General features: G+C 43.9%; 1 protein-coding gene across 1 annotated transcript in view; it reads left to right on the top strand.

The window, feature by feature from the left end:
* Positions 1-16,313, top strand: part of TTLL11 (tubulin tyrosine ligase like 11) — a 266,686-nt gene that overhangs the window by 44,377 nt on the left and 205,996 nt on the right. Inside the window, exon 2 of the mRNA XM_052648686.1 lies at positions 13,005-13,101. Within this exon, the coding sequence (XP_052504646.1) occupies positions 13,005-13,101 (97 nt within the window). The remainder of the gene's footprint in view (positions 1-13,004; positions 13,102-16,313) is intronic.

The following is a 16,313-nucleotide window of genomic DNA, read 5'->3' as shown; positions in this document are numbered from 1 at the left end:
CAAATTCATGTCCACTGAATCAGTGATGCGATCTAACCATCTTATCCCCCGTCACCCCCTTCTCCTTTGGCCTGCAATCTTTCTCAGCATCAGGGTCTTTTCCAGTGAGTCAGGTGGCCAAAGTATTGGAGCTGCAGCATCAGTCTTCCCAGTGAATATTCAGGGTTGATTTTCTTTAGGATTGACTGGTTTGATCGCTTTGCTGACCAAGGGCCTCTCAAGTCTTCTCCAGAACCACAGTTTGAAAGTATCAATTCTTCGGGGCTCAGCCTTCTTCATGGTACAACTCTTACATCCGTATAGGATTACCATGAGAATCCCATGACCAGCATAAAAAGGAAAAAGTGCTACATACTTAAAGTCAAAGTAGTGTGGCAGTAACAGTGCAAGTGCCCAAGGTATGTGGCCCAACTTGAGGCAAGCAAGTTGGCAGAGGGGAGTTTTGGAAGCGTCTTTGAGTCCAGGCTTGGAGCTTAGCCATGGGAAGAGTTGTAAGCAAAGGAGTGACGTGGTCAGAGCTTTGAAAAAAAAAAAATCCCTGTGTGTGTCAGGTAGACCAAAAGAGGAGGCCTTGGTTGGAGTGGGGAGGAGGATGGTTGGGGAGGAGGCCAGTGTAGCCCTCATCCTGGTGTGAAAGGAGGCCCTGAAGTAAGGCAGTGGGGATTAAAGGAGAGGAAACTTAAATAAATGAGAAGAGGGACTTCCCTGGTGGTCCAATGGCTAAGACTCTGTGCTCACAGTGCAGGGGATCTGGGTTCAATCCCTGGTCAGAGAAGTAGATTCTGCGTGCTGCAACTGAGACCCATTGCAGCCAAATAAATAAATAAATATTTTAAAAAGATAAATAAGGAGATAAATCTGAAGACTTGCTGAGCAGTGGGATTTGAGGGAGGAAGAGGGCATCAGGAGGGTTTTCAGGATTATGCTTCTCATTTTTCTGTGAGCCTAGGGTCCACTGTACGCCTGGTTAGATATCACTGGAGACCTGAGACAGTATGTCCCATTGTTCTGGTCCTAGAAATTCACAGTGTTATGCAGGGTTCAGAGTTACACATGAAATACTTAACAGGGCAGACCAGTTATAAGCATAAGTTCAGTTCAGTTCAGTCGCTCAGTCGTGTCCAACTCTTTGCGACCCCATGGACCGCAGCATGCCAGGCCTCCCTGTCCATCACCAATTCCCCAGAGCTTGCTCAGACTCACGTCCACTGAGTCGGTGATGCCATCCAACCATCTCATCCTCTGTTGTCCCGTTCTCCTGCCTTCAATCTTTCCCAGCATCAGGGTCTTTTCAAATGAGTCGGCTCTTTGCATCAGGTGGCCAAAGTATTGGAACTTCAGCTTCAACATCAGTCCTCCCAATGTAAGCATGGTGCCTGCTGAATCAATCAGCATGGAGATCGTTGCGGCTGATGTGGCTCTGATGTGGCTCTCCACGTTATCATGTCCTAGTTCCCATCTTGGTTGACCTCCCGGCCACATTCACACTATTCCCCTTGGCTGTTTAGGCTTCATGCTCTCTCTCTCTCTCAGTCCCTCTGACTCATTCTGCTCAGCAGGTTCATCCTCCTCCCCCAGGACCTCCCTTCTGCCTCACTGAGCCCTGGGGTCCAGGCCCACATGGGTGGCCTCTGCCCCAGTCTTCAGCCTGGCCTCACACACCTTTCCTCTCGCCCTCTGTGCTCCAGCCACACTGACCTTTCTGCAGGCTTTCCAGTGTGGCCTGGTCAGTCCTGCCCTAGGCTTTCACACACCTGTCCTCTCTTCCTGGAACACTCTCTCCATCTTTTATCCGATCTTCCTCCCAGCCTCAGCTCTAATAGCCCTGTCTCAGGAATAGGATGACCATTTAATTTGTTGCCCAAACTAGGATATATTTGAAAGCAAAAAGAGATGCTATCAATGATGACACTGGGTCAGCCAGGCATTGGCTGGTGGACATGGGGCCTCCTGACTCAGGGTATGCTTCTCCAGCTCCCCGGGTCTGCTCAGTCCCGTGTGCTCTCCTGCTCTCCAGGGCTCACAGCTTTTACCATGGTTTGTAGCGATACACTGGGATGACTTTGATTCAACCCTTCCACTGCAGTACTCTTGCCTGGAGAATCCCACGGACAGAGGAGCCTGGCAGGCTGCAGTCCATGGGGTTGAAAAGAGCTGGACACAACTGAGCAACTAACACTTTCAAAAACACTTTCTCCTCATGGACTGTGTGCCCCAGGAAGGCAGACGTGTTCCCTTGTGTCTTTGGCATCTGAGACACTTTGTGCCACTAAGTAGGTGCTTAACACTTAATGGGTAAAACAATTAATGATGAACTGAGATTTGTATTGTGCTGAATCATTTATTGTTTTACCCATTAAGTGTTAAAAGGCAATGGCACCCCACTCCAGTACTCTTGCCTGGAAAATCCCATGGACAGAGGAGTCTGGAAGGCTGCAGTCCATGGGGTCGCTGAGGGTCAGACACGACTGAGTGACTTCGCTATCACTTTTCACTTTTATGCATTGGAGAAGGAAATGGCAACCCACTCCAGTGTTCTTGCCTAGAGAATCCCAGGGACGGGGGAGCCTGGTAGGCTGCCATCTGTGGGGTCACACAGAGTCGGACACGACTGAAGCGACTTTAGCAGCAGCAGCAGTGGTGCCTACAAGCGTTTTTGTTTCCATTATCTTGTTCGGTCCCTGTCGGTACCTGGCGGTTTTCTCATCTGGGTCTCCCAAGGACAGAGAACAGAGGTCCTGGTTGCTTAAGCTCTTATAGTTGGTAAGTGAACAGAGACAAGTCTAAGATTTTGAGGCTTTCTGACCCCCCAAATCCAGTGCTTTTTCTGAAAGGGTTTGAAGAAGAGAAAAGGGAAGATAATTCCCAGGTTTAGAACCCAGGTAACCTGGAGGATGGCGATGAACTTGAGAAAAATGGGGAGTGGGGGGGTCTGAGAAGCATTTGTCAGTTTTCATTTACCTGTGACAATCCACGCAGCGTTCCAGGCTCCAGAGAGTCCTAGTAGAGCTACGAATGGCCCCTTAGCCTGGGGTGGGTGGGGTGGGGCGTAAGCAGACAGTTTTGTTGTCATTTTATTGTAAAATATACATAACATAAAACTGACCATCCTAAGCATCTTTAAGTGTACAGTCCTGTGGTGTTAAATACATTCACAGAGTTGTTCATTCGTCACTACCAACCATCTCCAGGACCCTTTTCATCTTCCCAAATTGAAACTCTGTACACATTGAGCAATAACTCCCCATTTTTCCCTCCCCCTAGCTCATGGAATGGGCTTCCCTGGTGGCTCCGTGATAAAGAATCTGCCTGTAGTGCAGGAGACTCAGGTTCGACCTCTGGGTCAGTTAGATCCCCTGGAGAAGGAAATGGCATTCCAGTATTCTTGCCTGGAGAATCCCATGGACTGTAGCCTGGTGGGCCACAGTCCATGGGGTTCCCAGAAAAGCTGGACTGAGTGACTTAACACTGACTCAGCACTGAGTGACTAAACACTAAAGCTGACTTAGTGGCTAAACAACAACAAAGCTCCTGGAAGCCACCATTCTATTTTCTGTGGCTCTGAATTTGACTGCTCTAGCTACCTCACTAGGAGAGGTAGTGGCACCCCACTCCAGTACTCTTGCCTGGAGAATCCCATGGATGGAGGAGCCTGGTAGGCTGTGGTCCATGGGGTCTCGAAGAGTCTGACACAACTGAGCGACTTCGCTTTCCCTTTTCACTTTCACACATTGGAGCAGGAAATGGCAACCCACTCTAGTGTTCTTACCTGGAGAATCCCAGGGACGGGGGAGCCTGGTGGGCTGCCGTCCATGGGGTCGCACAGAGTCGGACATGACTGAGCTACTGAACAACAACAAGCTACCTCACAAAAGTGGAGTCAAGCAGTGTTTGTCCTTTTGTGTTTGGCTTGCTTGACAGTGTAATGTCTTCAGGGTTCATCCGTGTTGTAGCAAGTGTCAAAATTTCATTCTTTCTTAAGGCTGCGTAATATTACAGTGTGCCTGTATTCCACTTTGTGTTTATCCACTGATGGATAGTCAATGGACACTTGGGCTGTTTCTGATTTTTGATTGTTTGAATAATGTTGCTGTCACATTTGCTGTACCAATATCTGTTTGAGTCCCTGATTTCATTTCTTTTTGGGTATATATTCAGAAGAGAAATTGCTGAATCATGTGGTAATTTTTGTTTCCCCAGTCGTTTGTTTTTTACATTCCCACTGTGCAAGTGTTTCAATTTCTCTATATCCTCATCAACACTTATTTCCTTTGTATTATTATTTTTATAATAGTCTTCCTAATGGGTGTGAAGTGGTTTTGATTTGCATTTTCCTAATAATTAGTGATGTTGAACATCTTTTCATGTGCTTATTTGCCATCTGTATATCTTCTCTTGAATAGACATAGAGAAATGTCTATTCAAGTCCTTTGCCCATTTTTTAAATTGGGTTGTTTGTGTTGAGTTGTAGGAGTCTTTAAAAATATATTCTAAATATTAATCCCTTATCAGATTTATGATTTTCAAATATTTTCTCCCATTCCATGGGCTGCCCTTTTATTCTGTTGACAGTGTCCTTTGATGCAAAAGTTTTAATTTTGATGAAGTTGAAACTTCCCTGATGGCTCAGACAATAAAGAATCTTCCTGCAGTGCTGGAGACCTGGGTTCGATCCCTGGGTTGGGAAGATCCCCCGGAGGAGGAAATGGCAACCCACTCCAGTATTCTTGCCTGGAGAATCCCATGGACAGAGGAGCCTGGCAGTCTACAGTCCATGGGATCGCAGAGTTGGACACGACTGAGTGACTAACATTTCTTTTCACTTTTCACTTTGTTTATTTTTTCTTCTGTTGCCTATGCCTTTAGTGTCATGCCTAAGAAATCATTCCCAAGTCCAAGGTCATGACACTTACCGCCTCTATTATCTTCTAAGAGTTTCATTTCTTTAGCTCTTATGATTAGGTCTTTGATCCACTTTGAGTTAATTTTTATCTATGGTGTAAGGTAAGAGTCCACCTCCACCTTTTTGTGTGTAGATATCCTGCCTTCCCAACACCAATTCTTGAAAAGACTCTCCTTCTGCAAATGAATAGTCTAGTCATCTTTGTCGGAAATCATTTGCCCGTATATGAGAGGGCGTTTTCCTGGCTTCTCGTCTTATTCCATTGGTCTATACGCCTGTCTTTATGCTAGTACCACGTTGTTTTTAATTTATTTTTATTATTTTTAATTTCGAGATGTTTTAGGTTCATAGCAAAACTGAGCAGAAGGGCTGGAGATTTCCCATATAATCACTGCCCTCACGTATACACGAGCAAAATCCCCCACCAAAGTGGTAGCTTTGTTAAAAATCAATGAACCTCTGTTGCAGATCATTATCACCCGAAGTCCATAGTTTATATTAACGTTCACTTTTGGCAATGTACATTCTGTGGCTTTAGACAAAGGTGTGGCGGCATGAATTCACCATTATGGCATGAGATGGTGTCGTTTCACTGCCTGAGAATCTTCTGTGCTTTACCTATTCATCCCTCCCAAGACCAGCCCCTGGCAACCACTGATCCTTTTACTGTCTCCGTAGTGGTGCCTTTTCCAGAAAGTCGTATAACTGGAATCATACGATACATAGGCTTTTCAGATGGGCTTCTTTTGCTTCAGTTCAGTTCAGTCACTTAGTCGTGTCCGACTCTGCGACCCCATGAATCGCAGCACGCTGGGCCTCCCTGTCCATCACCATCTCCCGGAGTTCACTCAGAGTCGCGTCCATCGAGTCCGTGATGCCATCCAGCCATCTCATCCTGGGTCGTCCCCTTCTCCTCCTGCCCCCAATCTCTCCCAGCATCAGAGTCTTTTCCAATGAATCAACTCTTCGCATGAGGTGGCCAAAGTACTGGGGCTTCAGCTTCAGCATCATTCCTTCCAAAGAAATCCCAGGGTTGATCTCCTTCAGAATGGACTGGTTGGATCTCCTTGCAGTCCAAGGGACCCTCAAGAGTCTTCTCCAACACCACAGTTCAAACGCATCAATTCTTCGGCACTCAGCCTTCTTCACAGTCCAACTCTCACATCCATACATGACCACAGGAAAAACCATAGCCTTGACTAGCCGGACCTTAGTCGGCAAAGTAATGTCTCTGCTTTTGAATATACTATCTAGGTTGGTCACAACTTTTCTTCCAAGGAGTAAGCCTCTTTTAATTTCATGGCAGCAGTCACCATCTGCAGTGATTTTGGAGCCCCCAAAAATAAAGTCTGACACTGTTTCTACTGTTTCCCCATCTATTTCCCATGAACTGATGGGATCAGATGCCATGATCTTCGTTTTCTGAATGTTGAGCTTTAAGCCAACTTTTTCACTCTCCTCTTTCACTTTCATCAAGAGGCTTTTCAGTTCTTCTTCACTTTCTGCCATAAGGGTGATGTCATCTGCATATCTGAGGTTATTAATATTTCTCCCGGCAATCTTGATTCCAGCTTGTGTTTCTTCCAGTCCAGCGTTCCCCATGGTGTACTCTGCATATAAGTTAAATAAACAAAGTGACAATATACAGCCTTGACGTACTCCTTTTCCTATTTGGAACCAGTCTGTTGTTCCATGTCCAGTTCTAACTGTTGCTTCCTGACCTGCATACAGATTTCTCAAGAGGCAGGTTAGGTGGTCTGGGGTCCTCCATGTCTTTTCATGGCTCAATAGCTCATTTCTTTTTAGCACTGAAGAAAAGTCCATTGCCTGTCTGTACCATGGCTTATTTATCCACTCACTTACTGAAGGACATCTTGGTTGTTTCCAAGCCTTAGCAATTATGAATTAAGCTGCTATAAACATTTACACGGAGGGCTTTTTGTGGACATAAGGTTTTAACTAATTTGAATAATACCAAGGAGCATAATTGCTGGATCATATGATAAGAGTATGTTTAGGTTTGTAAGAAATTTCCAAACTGTCTTCCAAAGTGGCTGTACCATTTTGCATTCCCATCAGCAGTAGATGAGTGTTCCTGTTGCTCTTCACCCCCATCAGCACTTGGTATTGTTAGTGTTTTGGACTTTGGGCATTTTAAGGTGTGCAGTGGTATCTCATTATTGTTTTATGTGCTGTTTTGATTACTATAGCTTTATTATAAGTTTTGGCATCAGAAAGTGTGATACCTCCAAAATTGTTTTGGCTATTTGGGATCCCTTGATATGTCATGTGAATTTTAAGATGGATATTTCTATTTCTGCAAAAAAAAAAAAAAAGTCACTGGAATTTTGGTTGGGATATCATTGAATCTAAGGATCACTTTTGCCGGGAGCCAGCGTGAGGAACTCTGCCCATGGCAAAGGTCATGAGGAAGGAATATGCAAAGGTGGGATCGAGCCTCAGGAAACCCCCTGTTCCTGAGCATCTGCCCCCAAAACCAGAGTCTGCCTACTTTACTGCTTTATGCTCTCACCTACACCTCTGACTTTATGGGGGGCTGTCCCCCACCTCTCTCAGAGAAGGAGTTAACCTACAGCTCCAGTTAATAAAAATCCCTGGGCATGACAAGGGTGTCTCAGGTCAAACCTCTCTGCTGGCAGACTAGCTTGTGTGACAGGATTATCCACACTCTTGCTACTATGTACACGATTGTTTACAACCTCTCAACCATAAACAGCACAGAGAGTTTGGAGTATTTTGAAAGTCTTAGTTAGCACTGGGTTTTTCTAAAGATAAAAATCATGTTGGTGAAGGGTTTTTCATTTGTTGAGCCAATATTTGCTGCTAAATCTCCATATTCCCTGCCCTTATATTGAATATAACTAACATATAGGAGAAATAAGTATTAACCTTTAAGATTAATCATGTTAAACCTTAGGCTAAGTAAATTCCTTTCTTAATTGTAACCCACTACACCCTAACCCTATAGGAATGCAACTTTATCTGGTACCTTTGGAGGGTGGTGCCTGTTTAAGAAAAATCACCCCTGGAAAATAAGTTTCTGGTTGACTGACCGTTATCAGAAGGAAAAGATCATAAAGTGTTAGTAGGCCCCCTGGCCAGAAGATGATGTAAAACCCCTAAGACTTTTTTGTATACATTTATATGAAGCACCTGATTTTGATAAAGGTCAGGACTGCTGACCCCCGCGTGACTTTAAAATTTCCATTTGTCTCTATGTGTAACAAAAGGTATATAAGCAAGTTCAGTTCAGTTCAGTCGCTCAGTCGTGTCCGACTCTTTGCAACCCCATGAATCGCAGTATGCCAGGCCTCCCTGTCCATTACCATCTCCCGGAGTTCACTCAGACTCATGTCCATCGAGTCTGTGATGCCATCCAGCCATCTCATCCTCGGTTGTCCTCTTCTCCTCCTGCCCCCAATCTCTCCCAGCATCAGAGTCTTTTCCAATGAGTCAACTCTTCGCATGAGGTGGCCAAAGTACTGGAGTTTCAGCTTCAGCATCATTCCTTCCAAAGAAATCCCAGGGTTGATCTCCTTCAGAATGGACTGGTTGGATCTCCTTGCAGTCCAAGGGACCCTCAAGAGTCTTCTCCAACACCACAGTTCAAACGCATCAATTCTTCGGCGCTCAGCCTTCTTCACAGTCCAGCTCTCACATCCATACATGACCACAGGAAAAACCATAGCCTTGACTAGCCGGACCTTAGTCGGCAAAGTAATGTCTCTGCTTTTGAATATGCTATCTAGGTTGGTCATAACTTTTCTTCCAAGGAGTAAGCCTCTTTTAATTTCATGGCAGCAGTCACCATCTGCAGTGATTTTGGAGCCCCCCAAAATAAAATCTGACACTGTTTCTACTGTTTCCCCATCTATTTCCCATGAAGTGATGGGATCGGATGCCATGATCTTTGTTTTCTGAATGTTGAGCTTTAAGCCAACTTTTTCACTCTCCTCTTTCATTTTCATCAAGAGGCTTTTCAGTTCTTCTTCACTTTCTGCCATAAGGGTGATGTCATCTGCATATCTGAGGTGATTGATATTTCTCCCGGCAATCTTGATTCCAGCTTGTGTTTCTTCCAGTCCAGCGTTCCCCATGGTGTACTCTGCATATAAGTTAAATAAGCAGGGTGACAATATACAGCCGTGACGTACTCCTTTTCCTATTTGGAACCAGTCTGTTGTTCCATGTCCAGTTCTAACTGTTGCTTCCTGACCTGCATACAGATTTCTCAAGAGGCAGGTTAGGTGGTCTGGTATACCCATCTCTTTCAGAATTTTCCACAGTTTATTGTGATCCACACAGTCAAAGGCTTTGGCATAGTCAATAAAGCAGAAACAGATGTTTTTCTGTAACTCTCTTGCTTTTTCCATGATCCAGCGAATGTTGGCAATTTGATCTCTGGTTCATCTGCCTTTTCTAAAACCAGCTTGAACATCAGGGAGTTCACGATTCACATATTGCTGAAGCCTGGCTTGGAGAATTCTGAGCATTACTTTACTAGCATATGAGATGAGTGCAATTGTGCGGTAGTTTGAGCATTCTTTGGCATCGTCTTTCTTTGGGATTGGAATGAAAACTGACCTTTTCCAGTCCTGTGGCCACTGCTGAGTTTTCCAAATTTGCTGGCATATTGAGTGCACCACTTTCACAGCATCATCTTTCAGGATTTGAAGGAGCTCAACTGGAATTCCATCACCTCCACTAGCTTTGTTCGTAGTGATGCTTTCTAAGGCCCACTTGACTTCACATTCCAAGATGTCTGGCTCTAGATTAGTGATCACATCATCATGTTTATCTGGGTCGTGAAGATCTTTTTTGTACAGTTCTTCCGTGTATTCTTGCCACCTCTTCTTAATATCTTCTGCTTCTGTTAGGTCCATACCATTTCTGTCCTTTATTGTGCCCATCTTTGCATGAAATGTTCCCTTGGTATCTCTAATATAAGCAAACCTGAAAATAAAGAAAATGGATCAGTTTCTGGAAAAGACTGATTCCCCCATGTCATTCTTTCTTGTTCTCCTTTTTTCTGGCTGAATTCCCATCTGGAGTGTGGGTGCTTACCAAGCCTGCTAATTTTGCCCTGGCTTTTAAGATCCACGCGAGAGGGAGTCCAAGGAGGGGCACTCTCTGCTATTCAAGTGGGCGCCAGTGGCCTACGTAGGTGGTGCAAGCTTCTTGTCTCGAAGCTTTATTGGTATCCCACATAAACCAAGTTATTCAGCCTCTTTTTCTCTTCTGATTTTCCTACTACAGTATTCCTTTCTAATCTCTCTTTATACTTCTAATTAAATAGCTTTTTCCTAGGACACCAACTCCATCTCCGCTTCGAATTACCCTGGATCCACCGGGGCTGGACCCTGGCACAGTTTGAGTAGTGTTGACATCTTAATAATATGAAGCCTTCTCATCCTTGAACATGGGATATCTTTTCACTTATCTTTGTCTGCCATTTCTTTTGGCAACATTTTGTAATTTTTAGTGTACAAGTCTTTGTCTCCTTGGTTAATACCTACTTATTTTATACTTTTTGATGCTGTTGTAAATTGAATTGTTTTCTTAATTTTCTTTTTGGATTGTTCATGGCCAGTATATAGAAAAACAACTGATTTTTTGTGTATTGATTTTGCATCTAGTAACTTTGTTGAGTTCATTTATTGTGTGTGTGTGTATGTAATCTTTAGGATTTTCTATATATAAAATCGTATCATCTGCAAACAGATAATTTTACTTCTTCCTTTCCAATTTGGATGTCTCATTTCTTTTTCTTGCCTATTGCTCTGGTTAGAACTTCCAATACTATGTTGAATAGAAAGTGGCAAAAGTGAATCTCCTTGTCTCCTTCCTGATATCAGAAGAAAAGCTTTCAGTTTCACCATCGAGCATGATGTTAGCTGTTTAAGCGGTTTTTCAAAAGATCTTAAAAAGACATGGGATTATGAGATGCTGGTTTGGTGGTTTAGTTGCTAAGTCATGTCTGACTCTTGCAACCCCATGGACTGTAGCCCGCCAGGCTCCTCTGTACATGAGATTCTCCAGGCAAGATGGAGTGGTTTGCTATTTTCTTCTCCAAGGGATCTTCCAGACCCAGGGATTGAACCCCAGTCTCCTGCACTGCAGGCAGACTCTTTACCAACTGAGCTACCAGGGAAGCCTGAGAGATGAGATGCTGGGACCTACTTAATATCTTGTTTCTCTGTTTTTTTCAGCACTGAGCAAAGTGCCTGGCACATAGAAGTTATTGAATAAATTGATTTAGAAAAAGACAGTTTCTAAAAACTGAATGAGCTAAGGGCTCTCTGAATGAAAGGTTGACTTAGAAATCACGAAAGTGTCAAGGATTGAAAGGCGATCCTAAGGGTGATAAGGATTCTTAGGCTATCCACTGACGTGGAGCAGGTGTTGATCCCACAGCGTGGGCAGCAAAGCCACTTGGATCCTAGTAAATGTTGCTTGGATAATATGCTTTATAGAGGAACCTCCTCATAAAGTTATTTTTCCCTCTTCTATATTAGTACTTAACAGCTGGAAGACAATAACATATGTTGTATCTCCTTGTATTTATGACTGCCGAATTAATAACTTCAATCCACTGGATACAAAGAAAATGAGTGAAGTGCTATAAATTATAGATGGAAGTTGTTAATGCTAATAGAGTGTGTAACATATGCCTCACTTTGGCACAGTTTTGAGACAATGTGAATGATGTAAAGGGCTTGAGTCTGTTTGCCTTCATTTTAATTTGGAATCATTGGGAAGCATTGAGTCACTGCCATTTCATTGGTAACGCCATGTTCTTTCATTGGAACGTCACCCTCTTAGCTTGGAGTGGATAAAAATCCTGATTAACTATAGTCTTAGGATGGGAAAATTGGATGCTTTTACTTAATATGCTGATATTTCTCTTCATTTGGATTTCTAACAAGTAGGTTCTAGATATGAACTAACATGTCCTCACTCTTTTCCCTTAAGGAGGGTCGAGTGAAGCATTTAAAAACTACATGGCGTAAATGCAGAGCTTGTTGATAACTGCGAGAGGAAATAAGATGTAGAAAGAGCAGGCCCTTTGGTCTTAGCAAGGGATTTTCTGGTTGCAAGTAATTGAAATCCTCTAGCTTGCACAAAGGGGATGCATTCTAAGGGTATGAGACTGCCTCACAGGATCCAAGGACAGAAGGGACAGTGGGGCTCAGAAGGGCCCGGGCCCAGGGTCTAGAAGCTCTGGGAGCTGAGGTCACTCGGTCTGTGTCGCCAGGGCCACATGGCCCCGTCTCTGCTTTTCTCTTTGCACCTGCTTCTTTCTCCTCTCTTAGTAGACTGGCTGCCTTTGCTTCTCTGTGCACATGGCCAAGCACAGCTGCCCGGCTCTGGCATTTGATGACTTTCAGTTCAAGGGCCGGCCGAGGCTGCTGGGCATCTCTGATTTCCATATTCCTGGAAGAGAGAATCTGGTTATCTCATCATGAGTCAGAGGACTATTCCTGGTTTGTTCATTTATTCATTCAAAAGTCTTTGTTGAATGCCAGGAACAGTTTTAGACACCCGGGAATACATCCTGCCCTTGGGGACTGTGTATGTGTGAGTGTGTTGAGAAACAGAGGGAGAGAGAGAGAGGTTGTGAGAACTTGTTTTAGGGGCACCAGTTTGCACATTGCAGTTTTCAGAGAAAGAGAAGTATGGTTTGGAATTCAGATAGACCTGGATTCAGTTCCGCCTGTTAACAGCTCTGTGAAGCCTTGGGCGTGTTGCTTACCTCTCTCATCCCCAATTTTCTCATCAGTGAAATGGGTATCATCCTTTCTAGAATGGTTATGGGGATTCTAATGAATGAGTGCCTGTAAAATCACTTGTAGAGTGCAAGCCATGCTGAATCAGAACCCTGCCTCTCAGTGGTCATGACCCTGAGAGAGTTACTTAGCCTGACTGAATTTGTTCCCTCCCCTGTAACACAGGGAAGAATGTCAGCAACTTCACCGGCTTGTTAGAAGCATTCAATCACGTGATGTGTGCCAGGGCGCGGGGAATCAGTACAGAAGAGACACTCAGGGCAATAGTTAATCACATTTCCCCTTTCTTCCAGTTCCCATTTGGCCGACGCTTGCCTTGTGACATCTACTGGCACGGAGTTTCATTTCACGACAATGACATATTCTCCGGTCAAGTGAACAAGTTTCCAGGTATCTACTGTTATTGCTGGCATTTAAAAATGTGTCTAGGGCTGAATCTCAGGGTACACTCTTGGACAAAACATGCCAGTGTTTTGAGATAAAACTGGAGAGCTCTTAATTGGGAATGGCTGCCACTGTGCTGTGATCTTGGGAGGGAAGATGATCAGGACTTAACCCACCAAGGGCTTAAAGACTGGAAGTTCCAAAATGTGAAGAGATCAGCTCTTCTGGTCTATTTTCACTGATGGAAGAACATGACTTTCACTTTGGGGTTTTTGATATAATATGGGTGTGTCATGAAGGGACAAGGTTTTCAAAATGAAAAAAACTCACCATAGTTTGTGGAGCATTTCAATAACTCAGTGAATGTGGGCTCTGAATGCCTCTATGTGTGTGGCTTTCCCTAGTAGACCACGAGCTCCTGGGAGGGGCCGTGACTCCCGCACCTCTGTAGATTCCTGTGGCTCCTGCAACCCTTCCAGACACACCTGAGGTGCTCTGTAACTGCTTTCTCACTGACTGACGGAAACTCAGAGGCAGCCCCAGTTTTATGCCCATCGCAGGGAATGAGAAAGCCTGACATTAAAGCAATAAAATGAACCATTTCCCCTACAGAGTTAGTCTAACATTAATAAAAGCTTCATGATACACTAAAATAAATAAACAGACCATTTAAATTTCTAATTAATTTGCAGGAGACAGAGGTTCTAAAATTCCGGGACTTTGTCCCAGAAATGGGATTCACAGTTGCCATTTCCTTTAAGTGTCATGTTTGGAGGTACTGTTTTAAAATCGAAATGCAGCATCTCCATACTGGGAACAGGATGTTTGGACAGCCTCTGTCTTTATACCCTGAGGGCCTTATCTAGTGAGATGACTGTCTAGTGAGACTGCGTGGGAGACTTGCTGCCAGGTAAGTGCCACAGCCGACGACACTCTGAGACCTCCCCATTCCACTCCCAGCCACCCTATCGTATAACTTCTCCTTTTCCTTTTAATCTCTACCACCTTCTTCTGCCCCAATTACTCTTCATTATTTCCACTTGCTAAGTGACGAGGAGGGGTTAAGGTGAGTGGGAGTGTGTAAGGAGAAATGAACATTTGGTTAATCAGGGTATGATTTCAGCAAAAGAGATGCCACTCATTTTCAGAAATTTTTACATAAGACACAAACCATATAGAATACGATAACAGATAAATTTTTTAAAGAACAGGGACTTCACTGGCAGTCCAGTGATTTAAGACTTTGCCTTCTAATGCAAGGCATGCAAATTAGATCCCTGGTTGAGGAGCTAAGATTCTCACATGCCTCGCAGCCAAAAAAAGAGAAAACATAAAAACATAAGCAATACTGTAACAAATTCAATAAAGACTTTAAAAAATGGTTCATATTAAAAAAAAAAGAGAGAGAGAACATCACCCTGAATCCCATTCCTCATTGAACGAAACCATGAGGTGAATATATCTATTTATTGTTGTTTAGTTGCTAAATTGTGTCTGACTCTTTTCTATATTTATTTCGTCCCAAACCTTAATCATGTTTGTGTATCATTTTTACATAGTTCCCTGACTATAAGATGTTTGCTCTAGTGTTTCATTTATGCTTATTTTTAAGAGGAGAATCAACTGATCTTTTCTTTGGCAGTCCATGCCACATCGTTAAGAAAATACCTCTCAGAAAACCCAATTTCCATACATTATACAGTGGCAGGTTATATTATGTCCACTAGGTGCGGGGGGGGGGGTCCAACTAAGCCAACCGACTATCACAGGCCCCTTGGCTCAGATTCACTTGGAAGGACACAGGACAGGAAGCACAGCTTGCCAGCCAGTCAGTGTCATGCGCTTCTTTTTAGCTGGGTCTTTGCAAGGGTTCCAGAGCTAAGTCTTTGTCTCCTCCAGTGAAAGCTCAGGTGCAAGGAGACACGATCCACGCTGGTGGCCTTGACTCAGAAAGCCTGTGGGAGCCAATAGCCCACGCGGCTCCTCCATAGCGTAGCTTCCAATGTCCCCACCAGGGTCATGCTGTTACAAAATTCATTCCACGCAGGAAAGCCCGGAGCTATGGCTCCTGACAAGGTATTTATGCGAGATGCCAGTAAATGATCATTTTAACCATATGCTCTGTTGTCTAGTCACAGAGCTGACTTTCCCCCTTTATTGGTTTCCTGGGGAACAGAGCTAGAAAATTAACTCAAGATCAGATAGGTTCTTGGAGGAGGCAGGGTTTTGTCTGAGGACGAGGAGAACTCTTGCACGGTTTTAATAGGATAGCTATTATTTTCTCTATCTGGCTGCTCATAAACATGACTTTTGGGGGACTTCCCTGGTGGTCCAGTGGAAGAATCCTTCCAATTTGGGGGATGAAGTTTCGATCCCTGATTGGGGAACTAAGATCCCACATGCCATGGGGTAATTAAGCCTGTGCAGTCTAGAGCCCATGTTGCACAAGAGAGAAGGCCATGAGCTGCGATAAAGAGGCTACACGCTGCACCTGATGCAGCCAAATAAAATAAATAAATAGATAAATATCTTTTTGAAAAAAAGATGACATTTTAATGCTACTAACAGGACTCACTGTGATATTGAGAGAGCAAAATTTGGAAGAAAGCAACTCTTTGAATGAGGGCAGAGTTCCCAAGACATGAATCATCAAATGAGCTTCATTGACATTTTGCCCATTTGCTCTTGTTTCAGCTGATGGCTGAGAGCAGGAAGGAAGGAGTCACTATACCTTTTAACATTTGGGATGCAGATAGAAATACAGGAAAAATTACCTTCAGAGGACTAGTTTCATTAGAGGTGATATAAGAACATTCATTCTCATGAAGAACGCTCGCCCCATCTCACATTCCAAGTGCCAGTGATAGGAACATACAATTATCCTCTTTACTAACACCAGCTAATTAGCTTTAATGACAAAGAAGGCTCTGGAACCTCTAGGCAGCAGACTAGTGCTGCCACACCCTCTGCCCTGTGAAAGACATCATCCTTAGCGACGATTCCAGAACTGTTCTCAGGTTGGTGTCCACACTTATCTTCTGTCTCTGATACATCCCTTTATTCCAAAGCTGCATTTCATATGCATCGTGTATTACTTACAGCAAGTTCCAGAGGACGTGCCAGGCAAGGATAAGCACTGCACATGCTGAATAAACTGAAAACTTTTGGATAAACATATGGAAGTAATTTATTTTGTTCATGTCAGCATGTTAGATTTT

The sequence above is a fragment of the Budorcas taxicolor genome, chromosome 11 (genome assembly GCF_023091745.1).
Source record: "Budorcas taxicolor isolate Tak-1 chromosome 11, Takin1.1, whole genome shotgun sequence".
NCBI classification, from domain to species: domain Eukaryota; kingdom Metazoa; phylum Chordata; class Mammalia; order Artiodactyla; family Bovidae; genus Budorcas; species Budorcas taxicolor.
The sequence above is the reverse complement of the archived record's forward strand: the minus strand, read 5'-3'. Positions and strand labels throughout refer to the sequence as shown.